Source organism: Populus alba, chromosome 13 (genome assembly GCF_005239225.2).
Source record: "Populus alba chromosome 13, ASM523922v2, whole genome shotgun sequence".
NCBI classification, from domain to species: domain Eukaryota; kingdom Viridiplantae; phylum Streptophyta; class Magnoliopsida; order Malpighiales; family Salicaceae; genus Populus; species Populus alba.
Window position 1 is genome coordinate 11251740 of NC_133296.1, and position 16535 is coordinate 11268274.

General features: G+C 29.8%; 1 protein-coding gene and 1 long non-coding RNA gene across 2 annotated transcripts; one reads left to right on the top strand and one right to left on the bottom strand.

Annotated features, from left to right (window-relative positions):
• The first annotated feature begins 1111 nt into the window (after positions 1-1111).
• On the top strand, positions 1112-4109 carry LOC118059381 (uncharacterized). Its single transcript, XM_035072228.2, has 3 exons — positions 1112-1403; positions 2865-3084; positions 3417-4109. The coding sequence occupies exons 1-3, from the start codon at positions 1191-1193 to the stop codon at positions 3818-3820; spliced, it is 837 nt and encodes a 278-aa protein (XP_034928119.1). The 5' UTR covers positions 1112-1190; the 3' UTR covers positions 3821-4109.
• Positions 4110-5962: 1853 nt separating this feature from the next.
• Positions 5963-11195, bottom strand: LOC118059380 (uncharacterized). The gene is made up of 3 exons (XR_004689301.2): positions 10274-11195; positions 7079-7199; positions 5963-6526 (listed from the first exon to the last, which is right to left on the bottom strand). It is a non-coding gene; the product is annotated as an uncharacterized lncRNA (long non-coding RNA).
• Between the last annotated feature and the right edge of the window lie 5340 nt (positions 11196-16535).

A 16535-nucleotide genomic window follows, 5' to 3' on the forward strand; every position in this document is an offset into this window, starting at 1 on the left:
GGCTTGATTGATAATATAATTATAATTTTATAGATATTATTTAAGTTTTATCTCTTTTTTATGCAACTTAAATCAAGGATTTAACAATATTGGCTATTAAAATTAGTTACTAACAATGTACAATCAAATTAATAGAAACGCTATAGGATATAGAAAAACTATTATTCACCCACACCCATCATATCATATCGTCAAATATTATAATAATAATCCATATTATATTGCTTTTTTCATTATTTTTTAAAAACTATTATTTATCCACACCCATTACATTATAAATTACAATAGTAATTAATAATATATTGCTTTTTTTTTAATCTTTGTTATCATTTTTTTTTAATTTGTTTTTGTCTATTTTTTCTTTTTAATATCGAGATCATTAAAAATTGAGTTTTATAATTTATTTATTTTTTTTTTTATAGAATTCAAGTGGTTTACAAATACCTAAATTGTCCTGATTTATAGGTTTGGTAGAGTGTTTTTTTTTTTAATTGAACTTGACTTTATTATTGTTTATTTTTTTCATATAGTTTTTTTTTTAATAATTTTGGAAAAGAGCCTTGTATATTTATAAAATATGTTACAACCAGCAATTAATTAATTTATTCTACCTAAAAAGTTGAGAAATAGTTGAGTTCATTTAGCAACCTAATTAATGTATATGAATAAATATCGCAATCTAATACATAAAATGCTTTTTTATATATCATCCAAACCAACCAAACAAGTTGGCATCACCAAAGATTCTTGAATTATTAAACAAATAATTCAAAATAATTAAATCAGGGCAATTTGAGTGATCATGAAAATAGTTTTTTTTTTTTGTAATTTAAATATTTAAATTGGTAATCAAAATAATTTATAAAATTTATTGCAATTTATTAGGCTCATTCACGAGATGGGATTTAACGTATACCATTTAGGATCCACAAAAAAGAAAGATTCTAGAAAATATATACTTAAAACAAAATTGGCAGATATATGTTGACTTCTTTCTAATAATATCAAAAATAAACTTTTATCCTTGAGAATCCTTCAAAATTAACTTACAGAATGCAAGATAATGCTAGCTGACGTGAGAACCCCCTATAAGTACTCTTCTCGTCAAGGGCACTATTCTTGCAAGAGCTCAATCTTCTCTCCCTTGTCTTCTTCTCTCTCCTTTAATAATTCTCTGACATAGCCAGGAGATGGGTGATAAACATGCGGAGGAGATGGGTCTCGGCTATGGTCATGAACGTCTGGACAGCCTTGAAGAGAATGTTTCTGTGTTCTTTCCTGAAGATTTTGCTGAGGAGTCTGATCGCTCTTTCGAGGACGAAGATGACTACGAGCCTGATCACGGCTTCCATGACCCCATGGAAAGGGCTATATTTTGGGAATCCCAAGAGGCCTTGCTTCAGGTATTTAATTTGAATTACAATAATTTACAAAAAAAAGAAGAAGAGGAAATTAATGAATATTAATAGAATTTTCACAATTAATCTCTTTATAATATGATAGTTAGTTCTGCAAAATCTCTCATCCTAGCCTTTAACCAATAATTAAGTGTTAAGTTTTTTGCATTTTGTGTTATCTGAAGACTGTGGATTTGAGACAAAATTGAAATCACGCAATACCTACTTGGATTGCAATACGAAATATATATTTGTCTGTGTAATGCAACATCCATTATGTTTTGGGGAGCTTGGCACCCCCAACGTTTTAAAATATCTTAATTTTAGTATTTTTTTTTTTATATTTTTCATAATAATTATACATTCAGCACATTTTAAAATAAAATATTTACTCTCTAACCTTATAATTTTTACATGATGGCACCCTCAGATAAAAACTTTTAGTTCCACCCCTGGCAACATAGGATATATAGTAGTGGAAGCTTGTTTTGAGATTTTTTTTTCCTCGATATTGGTAGTATTTATTTTTGCAATGGAGCAATGCTTTTAAAATAATAATTTTTTTAAATTAATTTTTAATATTTTTGGATCGTTTTAATATATTAATGTTAAAAATAAATTTATAAAAATAAAAAAATATTATTTTAATATATCACCAACTAAAACACATTTTAAAAAATAAATTTTACTTGTTTTTCTAAGATGCTATCTGAATTGGGGTACTCTTCAACGCAAAAAAGATTTGTGAATTAAAGTGACCAATCAATAGTTATTTTTTTCTCTTTCTGTAGAGATATGATTTTGAGATTTTTCAGCACTGAATCCACTCATTGAATGGACAAGCAACACCAGGGGACTTCCTGGAAACTACTACCACCATATTGATTTAGATTTTTAGACAAATCAGGTCCTTTTGTCCAGAGAATATAAGATTTTTTTGGGGGCAGAAAATATAAACATCAAAATAAATGTGTTAGATATTTGTATGGTTGTCAATGATTTGGAAATTTGCTCAATTTTGGCATCATTTTCGTTACAGACAACCTTAATCGTAACTGGTAATAATGGCGCCACATGTACCGTCGCAAACCTCCAGTTGTTAACAATGAATCGTGTGCAAATTGGGTGGGTATGAGAGCGATGTCCACCATAAAATCTTGGAGGAAGAAGACAAATTTATCAACTTTAGAGCTTCGATTGGACTATATTTTACTTCATTTCGATAGTGGGGTAAGACGGGCGATAAAAAAAATAAAAATTCTTATTAATATGACGTACTGAATCGATCACTTCTATAAAAATAAATAAATAAATAAAAATATAGGGAGTAATTTTAGCCAACTCACGAGCTCATTACCTCGTGAAAACTCTTAACAATGTAACAGGTAATTGCATCATTACACATGTATAATAACACTGGGAACTTGTAATTGTGAGATTTAGCGAAACCGATAATTTTTTTTGCAGGAAGTCTTGAACCGCTGTAGCAAAACAGGTTCAAAGTTAAGGCAGGAGGTCTACAGAATCACAGGGGTAGCGAAGGAGGCTGATTTTTGCAGCTGCCTGAAGCCCAGTAAAGGGTGCACTAGCTGTTTAAGGCAGAGGGTTGTCAATTTGCTCACCCAAAAGGGATTTGTTGCAGCTCTTTGCACCTCAAAGTGGAAAAACACCAAAAAGTATCCAGGAGGTGATCATAATTCTATACTTCTCTGCTTAATTAGATGGATTTATTAAATTTAAATTAACTTTTTTAGGAGGGACAACAAGGTTTATACTAGACAACAACTAAGAACAATTTTTTTAACAAAAGATTATTACATAAACATCGTTAAAGCATGAAAATTCGTAAGGGAATATAAAATTACTAGACATGAAAATTCACATTTAAATAGAAAATATAGTCATGAAAAGATCTGTTCTTTTCTTCTTGTATAAAAGAGTTATTATGTTTCTTAAGATACCCTTTCTCTCTCTCTCTTTGCGTTTAACATGACTTTTATCCATGCCCTAAATTTCCAGGGAAGCACGAGTACGTAGAAATGATTGCAAGCACAGTCGGAAGCAAGAAGAAAATTCCATATCTGATTGAGTTGGAATTCCGAGACCAGTTTGAGATGGCTAAAGCATGTGATGAGTACCGCAATCTTGTGGCCAAGTTGCCAGAATACTACATCGGAAAAGCTGAATACCTCAACACCATTGTTGGCATTCTATGTGACGCAGCCAAGAGATCAATGAAAGAGAAGAAAATCCACATGGGTCCATGGAGAAAGAGAAGCTTCATGCAAATGAAATGGTCAAATACTTCTGGAAGACGGTCTGTTGAAGAACCCTCAAGCAAGATATCTTCTCTTCCCTCATCCAGACAAGCACATGAATCTTGCTTTCACTTGTCTGCTGCTCCAGCATTGACTGTGACTTAGAAGATCATGGGATGTCAACCAGTTTTGTTCTTGTGCTTGTAGTTGTATTTGCGGCTATGTATGGTTGAAGGCAGACCCCAATGCTGAGCTTTGTAAATGGGGAGCTAGTTTTGCATCTTTGTGGGTCATTCAAGTAGGTATCGTAAGTCATGTTAGAGGGGCTTAGGGTTCTAGTACGATGCTTGAATACTGCATTGTTCAGGATAAAAACAATTGAGTGTGATATCATAGATGTATTGTGTTCATGTTTTATGCAACTATATATCCATCATCGCGTGCATTTTGTGCAGTGTGTTTCCATTAGCAAATTAACTTTGTGGTTTAAAACAAGGTGGACAGGGGCCTTCAAGCACAATAAACACAGCCATGATTCTTTCTTTTTTTTTTATAATCTTTGATTTTATTAAAAAAATGGTTATTTAAGCAATAGTCCATAAAATAAAATAAAAAAAAGAAAAAAAAAAAAAAACATAAAACAAAAACAAAACAAATCAAAATATCAGTAACATTTGTATTAATTTGTCCAAAACTTAATATCATTTATATTGATTAAAAAATTAGATTTCCAAATATGTAAACTAATGAAGATAGGACTTCAACCTAGTAAAAAGAGATGATGAGATCAAGCTAAAGCAGGATCCAAAATCTAAGATATCTTGAAAGACAATATTATTCTAAACTAGCTATATATTCTAAGTTGTGTAAAAAGATAAAAGCTTTCAAGCTATTTTTTTTTTAAAAATTTCAAGTAACCAATGTAAAACCATTAATATAATATATCATCCAAACATCTTAAGAACAACATCCACCAGTTCCCCACCAAAATAAATTTCCATCCAATATTTCAAATAAAATTACAATAAATGAAAAGGTAAGTGTTCTCAATCTCTGTATTAGAAAGGTTGCAAGTTGTTTGAGCCTCCAACACTAGGCGACAATGAAGAAAGAAACTTTTTGTGGTGATCTATTTTGAATAGCTAGCCAAATAAAACATTGGATTTTTGAGGGGCAATTCTTCAACTAAACATCTGTTTGAAAGTGAAGATTCCCTCCATTTATATCGATCAAAGCACAACAAGTCTTCACCGAAAAGCTTCCATCACTGGTGCTGTCCAAATTTCTTGCACAACAGATGAAGCTAGGAGAAAATTAAGAGAGGCTGCATCTTCTGACTCATAGACCATAAGTTCTTTTTACCATTTTAAGGACCAGACCCATTGCCCTGAATCTGCCACTGTTGCATCCCAAGAACTGGAGACAAGAAACAATCTTGGAAAGACATTTTGAAGAGTAACCAATCCGACCCACACATCAGTCCAGAAATGGATAGATGAGTCATTTCCAACAACATGCTGAATGCTGCTTCTAATAGTATCGAAAGAAGGATCAACAGGTTGCAAAAGAGACGTTATACCACACACACTCCCGAGAGTCTTTGAGAAAATGTTGGCAGGCCATTTGTAAAAAGTTGTGTATATTTTTTACAAATATATTATTTCCAAAGAGAAGTACCCTAAACGCCATACCCATCTGAATAGCATGGCCTTGGTTTTTCGCCAGTAGAGAGCCAACCCCAAGTCCTCCCTTGCATTTGTCTCGCATCACCATTTGTCATTGCACCTTGCAAATTCTTCTATGCTTTGAGGCTCTTGACCATAAATAACCGTCTCTGGATTGAGTCTAACAACTTGCAAAATCTCTGTGGCATAAGAAAGATGACATAAAATAGAGAGGTAATGAATTTAAGACATTCTTTAGTAAACATATCCTTCCATGCTAAGTAATCTCCCCTTCCATGTTGAAAGCTTGCTTCTGAACTTTTGAATCACGGGTTTCCATGTAAATATCAATCTTGGGTTAGAGCCTAAAGGTAGGCCAGGTAGGAGCAAGACAAAATATCATATGTTTACAGTAAATGGAATCAACCAGATTAGCACAATAAGAATCACAAATATTTATTCTGTAAGTGAGCTCTTAAAAATATTAATTTGTCAGTATCTCAGGACCTACAGAGGCCCAGATTTCACACAGAAATTGAGGGTGGCGTTGGAACACATTGGTGACCATAGGTTAGACAAATTCTGGCTTCTGGCAATAATAAGAAGCTCTACCCTGCGTAGGATATTTACTCATTTCAGCGACACTCAAAACTTACCATGATATTACATGCAATCTCTGCTTACAAAATTTGTGGCGCGTGTAAAGACACTACTATGGTACAAATATTTAGAATAATATCAGGATAGACGGAATAAGTGACTAGAAATACTTCCATGTAACTTCTGTCCAATGTCTGCTCTGGAGTGGAATTAACGATAAAGCATTTGAAATGCAACCCTCCTCAAGCCAGGATATATTTGCCATGGCATTAACACTAAAAAAACTCCGGAAGTTTTCTAGCAACCAACACAAACCTGCCTAAATATGAACACAAGACTGGTTTCAGACAACGTTGAAAAAAAAAAGACACAAGGGCAACGTATTCATTTTGGACAGCTTAAGGCCTTAGCTCGGTAAACTGGCAAAATGAAAAGGCAACATTTCAATTAAATATGTCCCAGAAAAGCTAGTGATATTAAAGCATGCAGAAGAAGCATATCCAGTGGCCAGCATCTTCAAGTACATGCATTTCACATCTACCTCCCTCCTCAGCAACCAGATCCTCAGCAGCAGCATAAGGAAACCCGATCAAAGTAAAGCAAGGCACTGATTTTAACAAGATTAACTATATTTCAAGATTACCACAAATTTGTTTATTCGATAACTAGTTTATTAAATCTATGAAAACTTCACATACATTTAAAAAATAAAAATATATATATATATTTTTTTTATATATATGAGATTATAAATTTTTTATGTTAAGATGTATTGTTAATATTGAATAAAAAAATATTTTATTTTATTTATTTTTATTTATTTACGCTCCATAATAACTAAGATTTAACCTAAAAAAGATAATGACTTTATTGATGAGGATTTTTTTTTAAATTTTAGACAATTTAATAATTAAAAAACATGTTACTGTTTGGTTCATCAATACTTTAATAACATGTTCAAAAAATCATCTAACTCAATAATTTAAATTATTAAATAAAATTTTAAGATATAATTTATATTTATTTTTGTCTAGACTAGAGGAATACATTCCATATCCACCCCCTTCCTCAGCAACCAGATCCTCGCAGCGCAAGGAAACCCAATCAAAAAAAAGCAAGGCACTGATTTTAACACGATTGAACCATATTTCAAGATTACCACAAATTTGTTTCTTCATAGAATTGGTACGCTTCAGAAATTCCATCGAGGTGAAATATCCAAGAGAAATTAAAGATGGAAAACCAGGAGGATCATTTGTTCGAAGATTGGTTGCCACCCACTGGTAATAAAAAGAAGAAAGATAATCAATGTCAAGAAACTGAGAAGATTATAATAAGCATCTTTATATAAAAATATAATTGGAAGTACAGGAAACAAACTAAATAAATTTTATAGCTTAATTACTCAGCAGTCTCAGCTTAAAATCTTAAAGTTGCAATTTACATGAAGTAAGCAATGTATTGATTTCTCTAGCAGCTAGTTTGCTTTTTGAGAGCATGTGGTTGCTGGGAATCTCAGATGCCATTGCCTAATGTGTTTTCCCTCCTTTCCGAGTTCCATATTCAGAAACCTCGTTTGATTTTCGTTCTTTTTGTTTCTATATCTGTCGCGTGTTTATAAACTTGGGCCTTTAGGCTAGGAAAGCCTACGCTTGGTTGGGCTAAATCTAGTTTTACATAAAATCATGTTTGACATGTCATGTTTTTATCAAAAGAAAAATGTATTTTTTTTTTTAAATGTGTTTGCTAAACACAATTTTAAGATATTTTTTAAAGCTTTGTAATTTTAATTATGAGACATGTTTGGCAAACACGCCCTACTAATTTTTCAGCAGTGTTTTTTTTTTTTTTGTGTTTTTTTTCCAAACAGATCACAAGATATTTTTCAAAAAAACAATTCAGGGACTATTTGAAAATTGTTTATGGATTTCTCGCCATTTTTTTAACATTTTTATTTAATATCATGATTGTAGACTTATATAGTAAGATATTGACCGGTATTAAATAACCCTTTTTTTTTTTCAAAATTTCATAAAAATAAAAAAATAAAAAAATTCCTATTTTGAAAAAATGCATTTTTATTTTCTATGCATATGACCAAGTTTCTAAAAATAAATCATATTTTCATAATTTAGCATACTAAAAACCACAAAAATAGTCTCTCTTTCTTTTTTTTTTGCATGCATTTTGAATTTAATAACTAGTTTATTAAAGTTATAAAAACTTGATTTGCATCTAAAAAAAAAAAAAAATTTCTTTTAATATACAAGATTATGAGCTTATACGTAAGATGTATTTTTAATATTGAATAAAAAAATAGTTTTGTTTTTTCTTATTTTTATGTATTCACTCCATAGAATGACTAGAATTCAACCTGATAAAATAATAACATTATCAATGAGGATTTTTTTTAAACCTTAGACAAACCAACAATTATAAAATACAACAATACTTTAAGTGTATATTAGATAAATAAATAATGTACAGTTTACCATAGGATAAGGTGTTTAAAGGTGACAAGTCTTCTCATGCACAACTAGTTCCCTTACCTAGATTTTTGTAGACCTATTAGGTTTCTTTTTATCATAACACTAAGGTGGTGACTCATGAACCCTTCAGATCATTTTTTTTTTTAATGATTTTTCAAACATATCTAAAAACCCCTTAGTTCAAAAGCTTTACCCAGCTATCTTACGTTGTATATGTCATGACAATGACAATCATTCCTTTTGGATCAAGATTTGGTTAGTGTATAAAAGAACAATTTTTTTATATTTTTATGGTTCAAAAGATTTAGAGTAATCACCTAGTATTTTGATCATTAGATACCCTAACTAGTTAAATAGTCTTGATAGAGGGAATTGTTATGTATAGGAAGGACAATATCACCCCTAGTACACCTTATCTAAGAGTAAGTTGTATTGGTTATATTTCTGATTATTACTAAGATTCTGTTGTGTTTTTCTAATCCATTGATCTATGTATTGGTTAAAAACGGGTTCATCCTAGTAGAGTGAATCATGACTTTACAGGTCAAAACTAGTCGTTATAGATAAAATATATTTTTCTATATTTTTTCTTTTAATATCAAAATAAACGGTGTTTTTTGAAATTTAGACCAAAATGTCGTTCATAATCCATGTATGTGTGTGTATATATATATATATATTCATAATGCTATATCATTTAATGTATTTTTTATTTCAATTTTTTTTATTTTTTATGTATTAAAAATGTACATAACTTTTTATAGAGAAACTTTGTCGTAAATTGATTTTGTGGGCTTTTTTTAATGAAAAAAAAAATCTTGCATATAAATTCACAATTCAAAAATTAAATATAAAAGGGTAAAAGGGTATAAAGGACCTAAAATAATTACAAAATGATACCTTAAAAATCTAAAATTTTAATTTAAATTTAGCTAAGGCATGTTTGGAAAAAAATATACAAAAAATAAAAAGCTTGTAAAAAATAGGTCAGGGTGTGTTTTCTTAAAAAATCACGGTTTAAAACTTATGTTAAAGGTGTATTTGCCAAAAAAAAACCTAAGAACCCAAAATTATTTTTTTTTTTAATAAATTATAGCCTTTACCAAACACAATCTTAAACCTTAAAGTTTCCGCACAGTCATGTACTTTCAAATACCTACCCAAATCTTATACTAAATACAAATCCAAACAATTCATTTATAAGCCCAAACAAAACTTAAAGACTCTAAGCCTAATGTCAACCCATTTATTCAATACCCACAAAAATTATAGCCCACAAAAACGAACGGGCTTTCAGCAAAAAAGCATAGCCTGTATTTCCATTTTGAAAGAATAGGGTCTGATCCACAAACATTAATTAAGCAAATGCATGCTTGGCCTTTAGAAGATCAAAATGAATAGTTTGCGGATAAAATCTTAGTATTCTTTTTTATGCTTTAGAAACAACACTACACTATCTTCCTCATGTTTTTTATTTTACAGCCCAAAAGATATACATCCCTCAAACAAAATCAAATTTGGACTGCATACTCGATAAGATCCTCACATGGAAACCACTGATAATTTTTATGGCATTCCCAAAACCATGTATAGGTTAAAAGAGAAATTAGTAGACAAGGTTATGATTTTGGAAGGGAGAGAAAAGAACAAAGCATGGCGTTCATCACGTACAAATTAAAGCAGAGTGGGCTCACGTTTCTCTTTTTAAGAAAGGAAATGAAGTCGATTTCTTTGGCACCATCTGTTTTTTTTTTTTTTTTTCAAATGAAAGGAAAAACAGTAATACACCTTGCAAACAGAAATCAATTACCTTAAAAAGAAAACGCCATTCATACTCAAAGAGTTCAAAGATAGTTGCTGTATACCTGCAATAGTAGTGACAATCTTGATGTTCCTTGCTTTGCTAGAAGATGAAGGAGAAGAGGCTGACTGGAGATGTGGCCACTGTTGGTGGTCGTGATGGGGTTGTTGCTTTGCTTTGCTCTAGTGAAGATGGTTTGAACAGATGGTCGGGGATGACGAGCGACGCTAGTGGTTGAAATATATTGTGTCAGTGGAGAAAGCTAGGCAGTAGATAGAAGAAGAATGAAAGAGTAAGGGTTGTGTTCGTATTTTATATGGAAGAGAGGTTGAAGATGATGGCTTCTCCTCCCACTGAAGTATGTATGGTTCTTTTTTAAGAGATAGAGGTCACGAGTTTGTGGCTCTTTTTTTTTTTTTTTTGTTTTTGTGTGGCTTATGCTCTAACTCCCCCCTGCCCCTTTAGTTCCATTCTTATGCGATGATGAAGAAGAATGGTCAGCTTGTTAGAAAAGGTATGGACTCCTCCTCCTTGGAGCGCTATTGTCTCAAAAAAAATAGATGATGAAGAAGAGTGGTGTAAAGTCTTTCAACGCCTGAAGCCAGGGCTCGAAATATATAATGGCATGGCAGTTATGGCAGCATGGTTATGGTAGTGTCCTTATGGCCATGTTTCTATGGCGTTTGCGTTTATATTTTTGGTGTCTTGGCTATGGCTTGATGTAAATGATTTGTGGATATGAGGCAGGTTTGGAAGGATGGAAGAAGGTGAGGGTTTTGGAAAAGCTTGGTATTTGCAATGGTTATAGTGGTAAGGGTTGTTTGGGTTAGGGTTTTATCTGGTTTTTACATGAGAAATGGAGATGTTAAGTGCTTATGAGATGGTGGAATCTTATACATTGGTGTTCAAGAAAAAAGTATGACTATTGATTACAACTAAAGAAGAATGCTCTTGGAATTTGATAGGAATATCATGACTATTGATGCAGGCACTTAATTATTATCATGATTGGTAATCTTGATTGATATAGAGATGAAAGTGAGGAGTAGTTTAAAATAGTGCAATTCATATATATTCTTCATAAGTTGTGATTGAGATAGTTTATTGTACTATTTTTTTTTTAAAGATATTTGGAGATAAAAATAACTGATTCTCGATGGTTGGATCTTATTAAGGGAATCATTAGTGTATTCTAAGAGTTTTGTTTTAGTATTTTGGTAGATGATAAGGAACAAAGTCAAGTTAAAATTAGAGGTGAGTAAAAAAATCAAAAAATCGATTAAACTGAAAAAACTGGAAAAAAAATAATTAAAAAAACCAAACTGAAAAAAAAATCAATTAAACAGATTAAAATTTTAAAAAAACCAACCGGTTGGGTTCGGTTTTCAGACTTATAAGCAAAAAATTGAAAAAACCGAACCGAAACAGAAAAAAATCAAGACAAAACTGAGCCAAACTAGAAAAACTGAGCCAAAACCAGAAAAAAAAAAAAAAAAAAAAAAAAAAAAAACCGAGCCAAAACCGAGAAAACCAAGCCAAACCGGGTTGAACCAGTTTTTTCCCTTAAAAAACCGAACAAAACCGAAACCGGTTGGTTTGACCCGGTTTCAGTTCGGTTTCGGTTTTTTTTTTTAATTCAGTTTGGTTACTTTTTTGATAAAAACTAAACCGAACTGAAAATAATCATCCCTGGTTAAAACAACATTACTTGGGTAGCTTTTTCAAGTTAAAATGAAGAAGAAAATGAATAGTAATTAAATGATGTGTTTTTTAAAGTTTATCTTTTAAAAAACTAAACAACTTGTCGATTACTTTATTTAATTTAGTCCATATTCTTTTAATCTTTTCAATTAAACTCTTAATTAAAACTAATTTTTGGGTTAATTTCTTTAATTTCACCCCTTGATGTCTTCAATTGGATCCTTTTGTTTTTTTGTCATCTTTACCATGATACTTTCAATTAAGCCTCTAATTACATCAATTAAACTTTCAATTAACCTAGAACTAAGCCTCCAAATTTAATTTTATTTCAAATAAATCATTAATTAAGTCAATTAATTCCATTTAAAGTTTAATTAATTTTTGAACTTAATTAATTATGTCAACTTTAGCTAAATCAACTTCCAAATTTCATTTTGTTACAATCAAGTCCTTAATTTAAGTCAAATAAAATATTAAAAATTTAATTAAGTCCTTTAACTTAATTAATTCTTTTAATTTTGACCAAAATAACTTTCATACTTATTTTTTTCTTTTCATTAAAACCTTGATTAAATCAATTCAGGCTCATTTAAAGCTCAATCAAGCCCTTGAACTTAATTATTTTTTTATTTCTGCCCTAATCTTCAATATCTTTCTTTATTTTGATCCCAAATTCTCATTATTTTCTTCAATTAGGTTCTCAATTGATGCCATTGAGTTCCCAACTTTTTTCATTTGGTTCAATTTGGTCCTTTCACTTCCAATCTCTACGATTAAGTCCCTACTTTCGCTAGCAATATTATATGACTATTCTTTTAGTGTTTCGACCCATTGCAGCTCAAATACTAATCTATTTGTGTTCTAAAAATATTTTTGGACTTTAAATTTCTAATTTCATTAAATTTTAGAAATTACTAAAGAAAAACAATTTATATGAGAGATTTTGGAGGATCTAAAATTGAGTTATGATAATGATTATCATGATCACTAGGGTGTTGCTACAATATGCTATCTTTGATATCTTCTTCTTGTATTTTATTTAAACTAAAGATCTTAAGAAACACAATAACATATAATACATAAATAGTGTTTGTTTCTATGGTTGCTTCTAAATTTGAAGCAAACCATGAAAACATAACGTTTGGTAAAATATAAAATGTTAATTACTATGTATGGAACCCACTATCATTTATGTTTGGACCGCAGGTTACCCGAAAGCAACATCAAACTGCTTCTCCCTAGGTCACGTCCGTGCAGAATGAAATTCACTCAGTAGAATAATGGAGAGCGTCTTCATTGTGTCTGGCTCAAACTTAAATGCATTGGACCGTGTCGGGCCTAGTAAAAAAATCTAATTTTTTTAATTGTGTTTTACTAAAAAAAAAATTAGTGTTTAATATTATTCAATGACACTACATAAATTAGAAGAAGATCGCATGATGATGTAGCATTTGCAGAATTTGATCGCAATCCCAATTTTGTTTTTGATGATATTTTACCTAATTTTATTACACGCTCAAAAAACCATGGAAATTATAGTTCTTATCGGATGATTTTGTACATGATGAAATTGTAGATAGGTTAGTTAAATAATAAAAAAATATTTGATATAAATTATTATTTATTTAATGATGTAATAATGGTAGTTAAATCTGCAATATTTAAATTAAAAACATCAATATTAGTATATATCTTTTTTAGTTATTTTATAACCTAATTTGAAAAGTATTTTTAACCAAATACAATTAAACTATTTTTTATTCAACCTCAATTTCAACCACAGTTTTAACGAAACATATATAAATATCAAATTAGCCTCAAGTCAAAAAGTACTTTTTATAAAAATAATTTTTTTTCAATCAACAACTATAAAAGCTATCACAATACTAAACACACGTTAGAAAAAGAAATATAGCTTCAAGGTTTTATAAAATATATATAGAGAGGCAAATAGGGCAGTAATAATTTATATCCTTGCACAAATTAGAAAACTATATCTAACTCGGAATAGAACAATATTTAATCCTTACACATGTTTTTTTTCATAATTTTAAATCAATCACAATTACACATTTATTTTTACACACACAATAATATTTAACTGGACTTACAATGAATATTAGAGACAGTAATCTTTTAAAATTTAAATATACTTAACTTTTAAGAATAATAATTAAATAATTTATTTAACTTATGTATTTTTTATTTATTTTAAACCCTTCTTTAAATTATGTATCACATGAGTTTAAATTAATATCACCTACATGAATAAACATTTTATATATAGGTTTTTCAATAAACTTTTATTTTTAATATTATTAGTGTTTATCTAAAAGAATTAAAAGTTGACATATGAAAATAACCTATAAATTTTTTTCTAAGCATGAAATTTAATATTTTAATTTAATTTAGTTATTTCCTTAATTAGCACTCTATATTTTATTGGTCTACTTAAAAAAAGAAAAAAGAAATGAAAAGAAAAGAAAACAGAGAAAATAGGTCCTAATCTGCAAGGGTTTAAACTATCATTTTGTTCCTAAGTTTTGTTAGTTATTGAGAATTATCTCTGTGTTAGCCTTGATTTATAGTTTGTGTGCAATATGTATGGGCAAGTAGTGGAACATATATATTTATTTTGTCACGACCTCTTGCAGCCATTCTTTGTTGCATTCCATGGTCTATGTTAACTTGTTAGACATCGTTTGGCATTGCGTTCCAAACGGTGTTTTGCCTAAATTCAATTTTTTTTTTTTTTTGCTAAAATTGAGTTTGGTTTGTACTTTATGGATCGTTTTGATGTGCTGATGTCAAAAATAATTTTTAAAAAATAAAAAAATATCATTGACATGTATTTCGGCACGAAAAGCTATTTGAAAAGTAACCACTATCACACTGCCAAACACGCTTAAGCCCACATGCCAGCCTAACTAGCAGCCATTGTTATGCAGGAAGCGGGATTGTTGAGGACGTGAGGACTGAGGAATCAAGCCATGGAAAATTAGTTTTGACACAAGTCATGGGAAAATAAAAAATGAAAACCATTATTCCCATAAAAATAAATTGATGGGCCTAGATCAACGCTCCTACTTCTGGGCCTAGGTTAACAATACCAACGAGCCTAGGATGAAATTAGGAGTAGGCCCATAAAGACTATCCTCCTTGGATCCCGCTTGAGCTCACTTGCATAAATGGGTCCACACAATGATTCTTGTCAAGTTGGAATAGTTGAAGACAGTCTTTGGTATTGCAGTCACGTAATGTTTTAAAAACAAATTAATATATTTTTGATATTTTTAAATTATTTTGATATATTAATATTAAAAAAAATTTAAAAAAAATTATTAATGTGTTTTATAATAAAAAAAAATACTTTAAAAAATAACTACTATCCTTTGAATTTAAAAAACGGTTGACATGACAAGGTGTTTTACCTTGAACAAAGCGTCATCAACCCCTACGACTATTTTTCAATATAATTATTTGTAATATAGATTACATACTTTATTCTCACTTTTTCCATATACTCCATACAAGTTAACTTAATTCTTAGTATATAAACGTCCATGGGTTCACCATGTAGAGCGAGGATAACATAAATATAAACACTCATAAACATTTTCCTTTTCCACACCTACTGCATTTATTATTTCATTTTCTATTTATACAATATATAACATTTAATATTTAAGGTTACATTCCTCTAATATTTTAATAACTAAGAGAGTATTTTATACAAAATAAAAGATTTGTTTTAGAGTGCTTCATGAATAGTTAGCCTAACTCTTATGCTTCAATCCTTTAAACCCTAGTTATAGAGAGGTCCAAAACTCTTGAAGTTTTCTTAAGAATTTGTTAATGGTTTCATTTATAATAAATAGAGCAAAAGCTAGTTTATATTTCTTTATTTTCAACTCCTTTCATGGTTAAGAATCTAGAAACACTAAGACATGAGGGAGAGTTACATATCTTTCTATAGGTGTTTCATTGGCTTTTTTTTATCTTAAAAATCTTATCAATTGAGCTCTTTTAAATTCATATTGTTATGTAAGTTAACCAAGTTAAAAAAAGAATAACAAGAGACTTGTTCAAATAAAATAAATCAAATTTACTCACTTTCTTCCACTTTCTCATAAACCAAAGAAATCTCCACCTTTAATTTTAAGAGTTAGGAAAATAAATGATTTTTTTTCAAAATTAATAATATTAATTACAAATTCATTATATATAAACCTAACTTTATTTTTGTGTGTAATTTATGTGTATCGTTTTCTAGATATAATATGTCATCAATTCATTGAAAACCTATATTTTTTTTCCCACTTCTTTTCGTGCCCCTTTTGGTTTGCTTTCAGCTAGTCAATTATGATCCTTATAAATTTATTTTATTTTAATTCCTTTTATTCCCATTTTCTTTTAATTTTTAACACAAATTTATTATGTTTGTTATTTAACTTGATCTAATACATCTAACATAAGATTTCAAATAGACAAATTTTAAAAATAAAAATAATTAAATTGAAAAACTAAAACTTTAATACATCTTTTTTATTTTTTGGTTATTTAATCTTTATATATATAACTACGCTACTAACCCTTTCACAATACTTAGACATTGATTGAAAGTG

Bases quoted from the DNA above. Each gene is read 5' to 3' on its own strand.
- LOC118059381 (XM_035072228.2), top strand. From the start codon at position 1,191: ATGGGTGATAAACATGCGGAGGAGATGGGTCTCGGCTATGGTCATGAA. The intron at 1,404-2,864 runs GTATTTAATTTG...TTTTTTTTGCAG, and splicing joins CCCAAGAGGCCTTGCTTCAG to GAAGTCTTGAACCGCTGTAG. The intron at 3,085-3,416 runs GTGATCATAATT...CTAAATTTCCAG, and splicing joins CACCAAAAAGTATCCAGGAG to GGAAGCACGAGTACGTAGAA.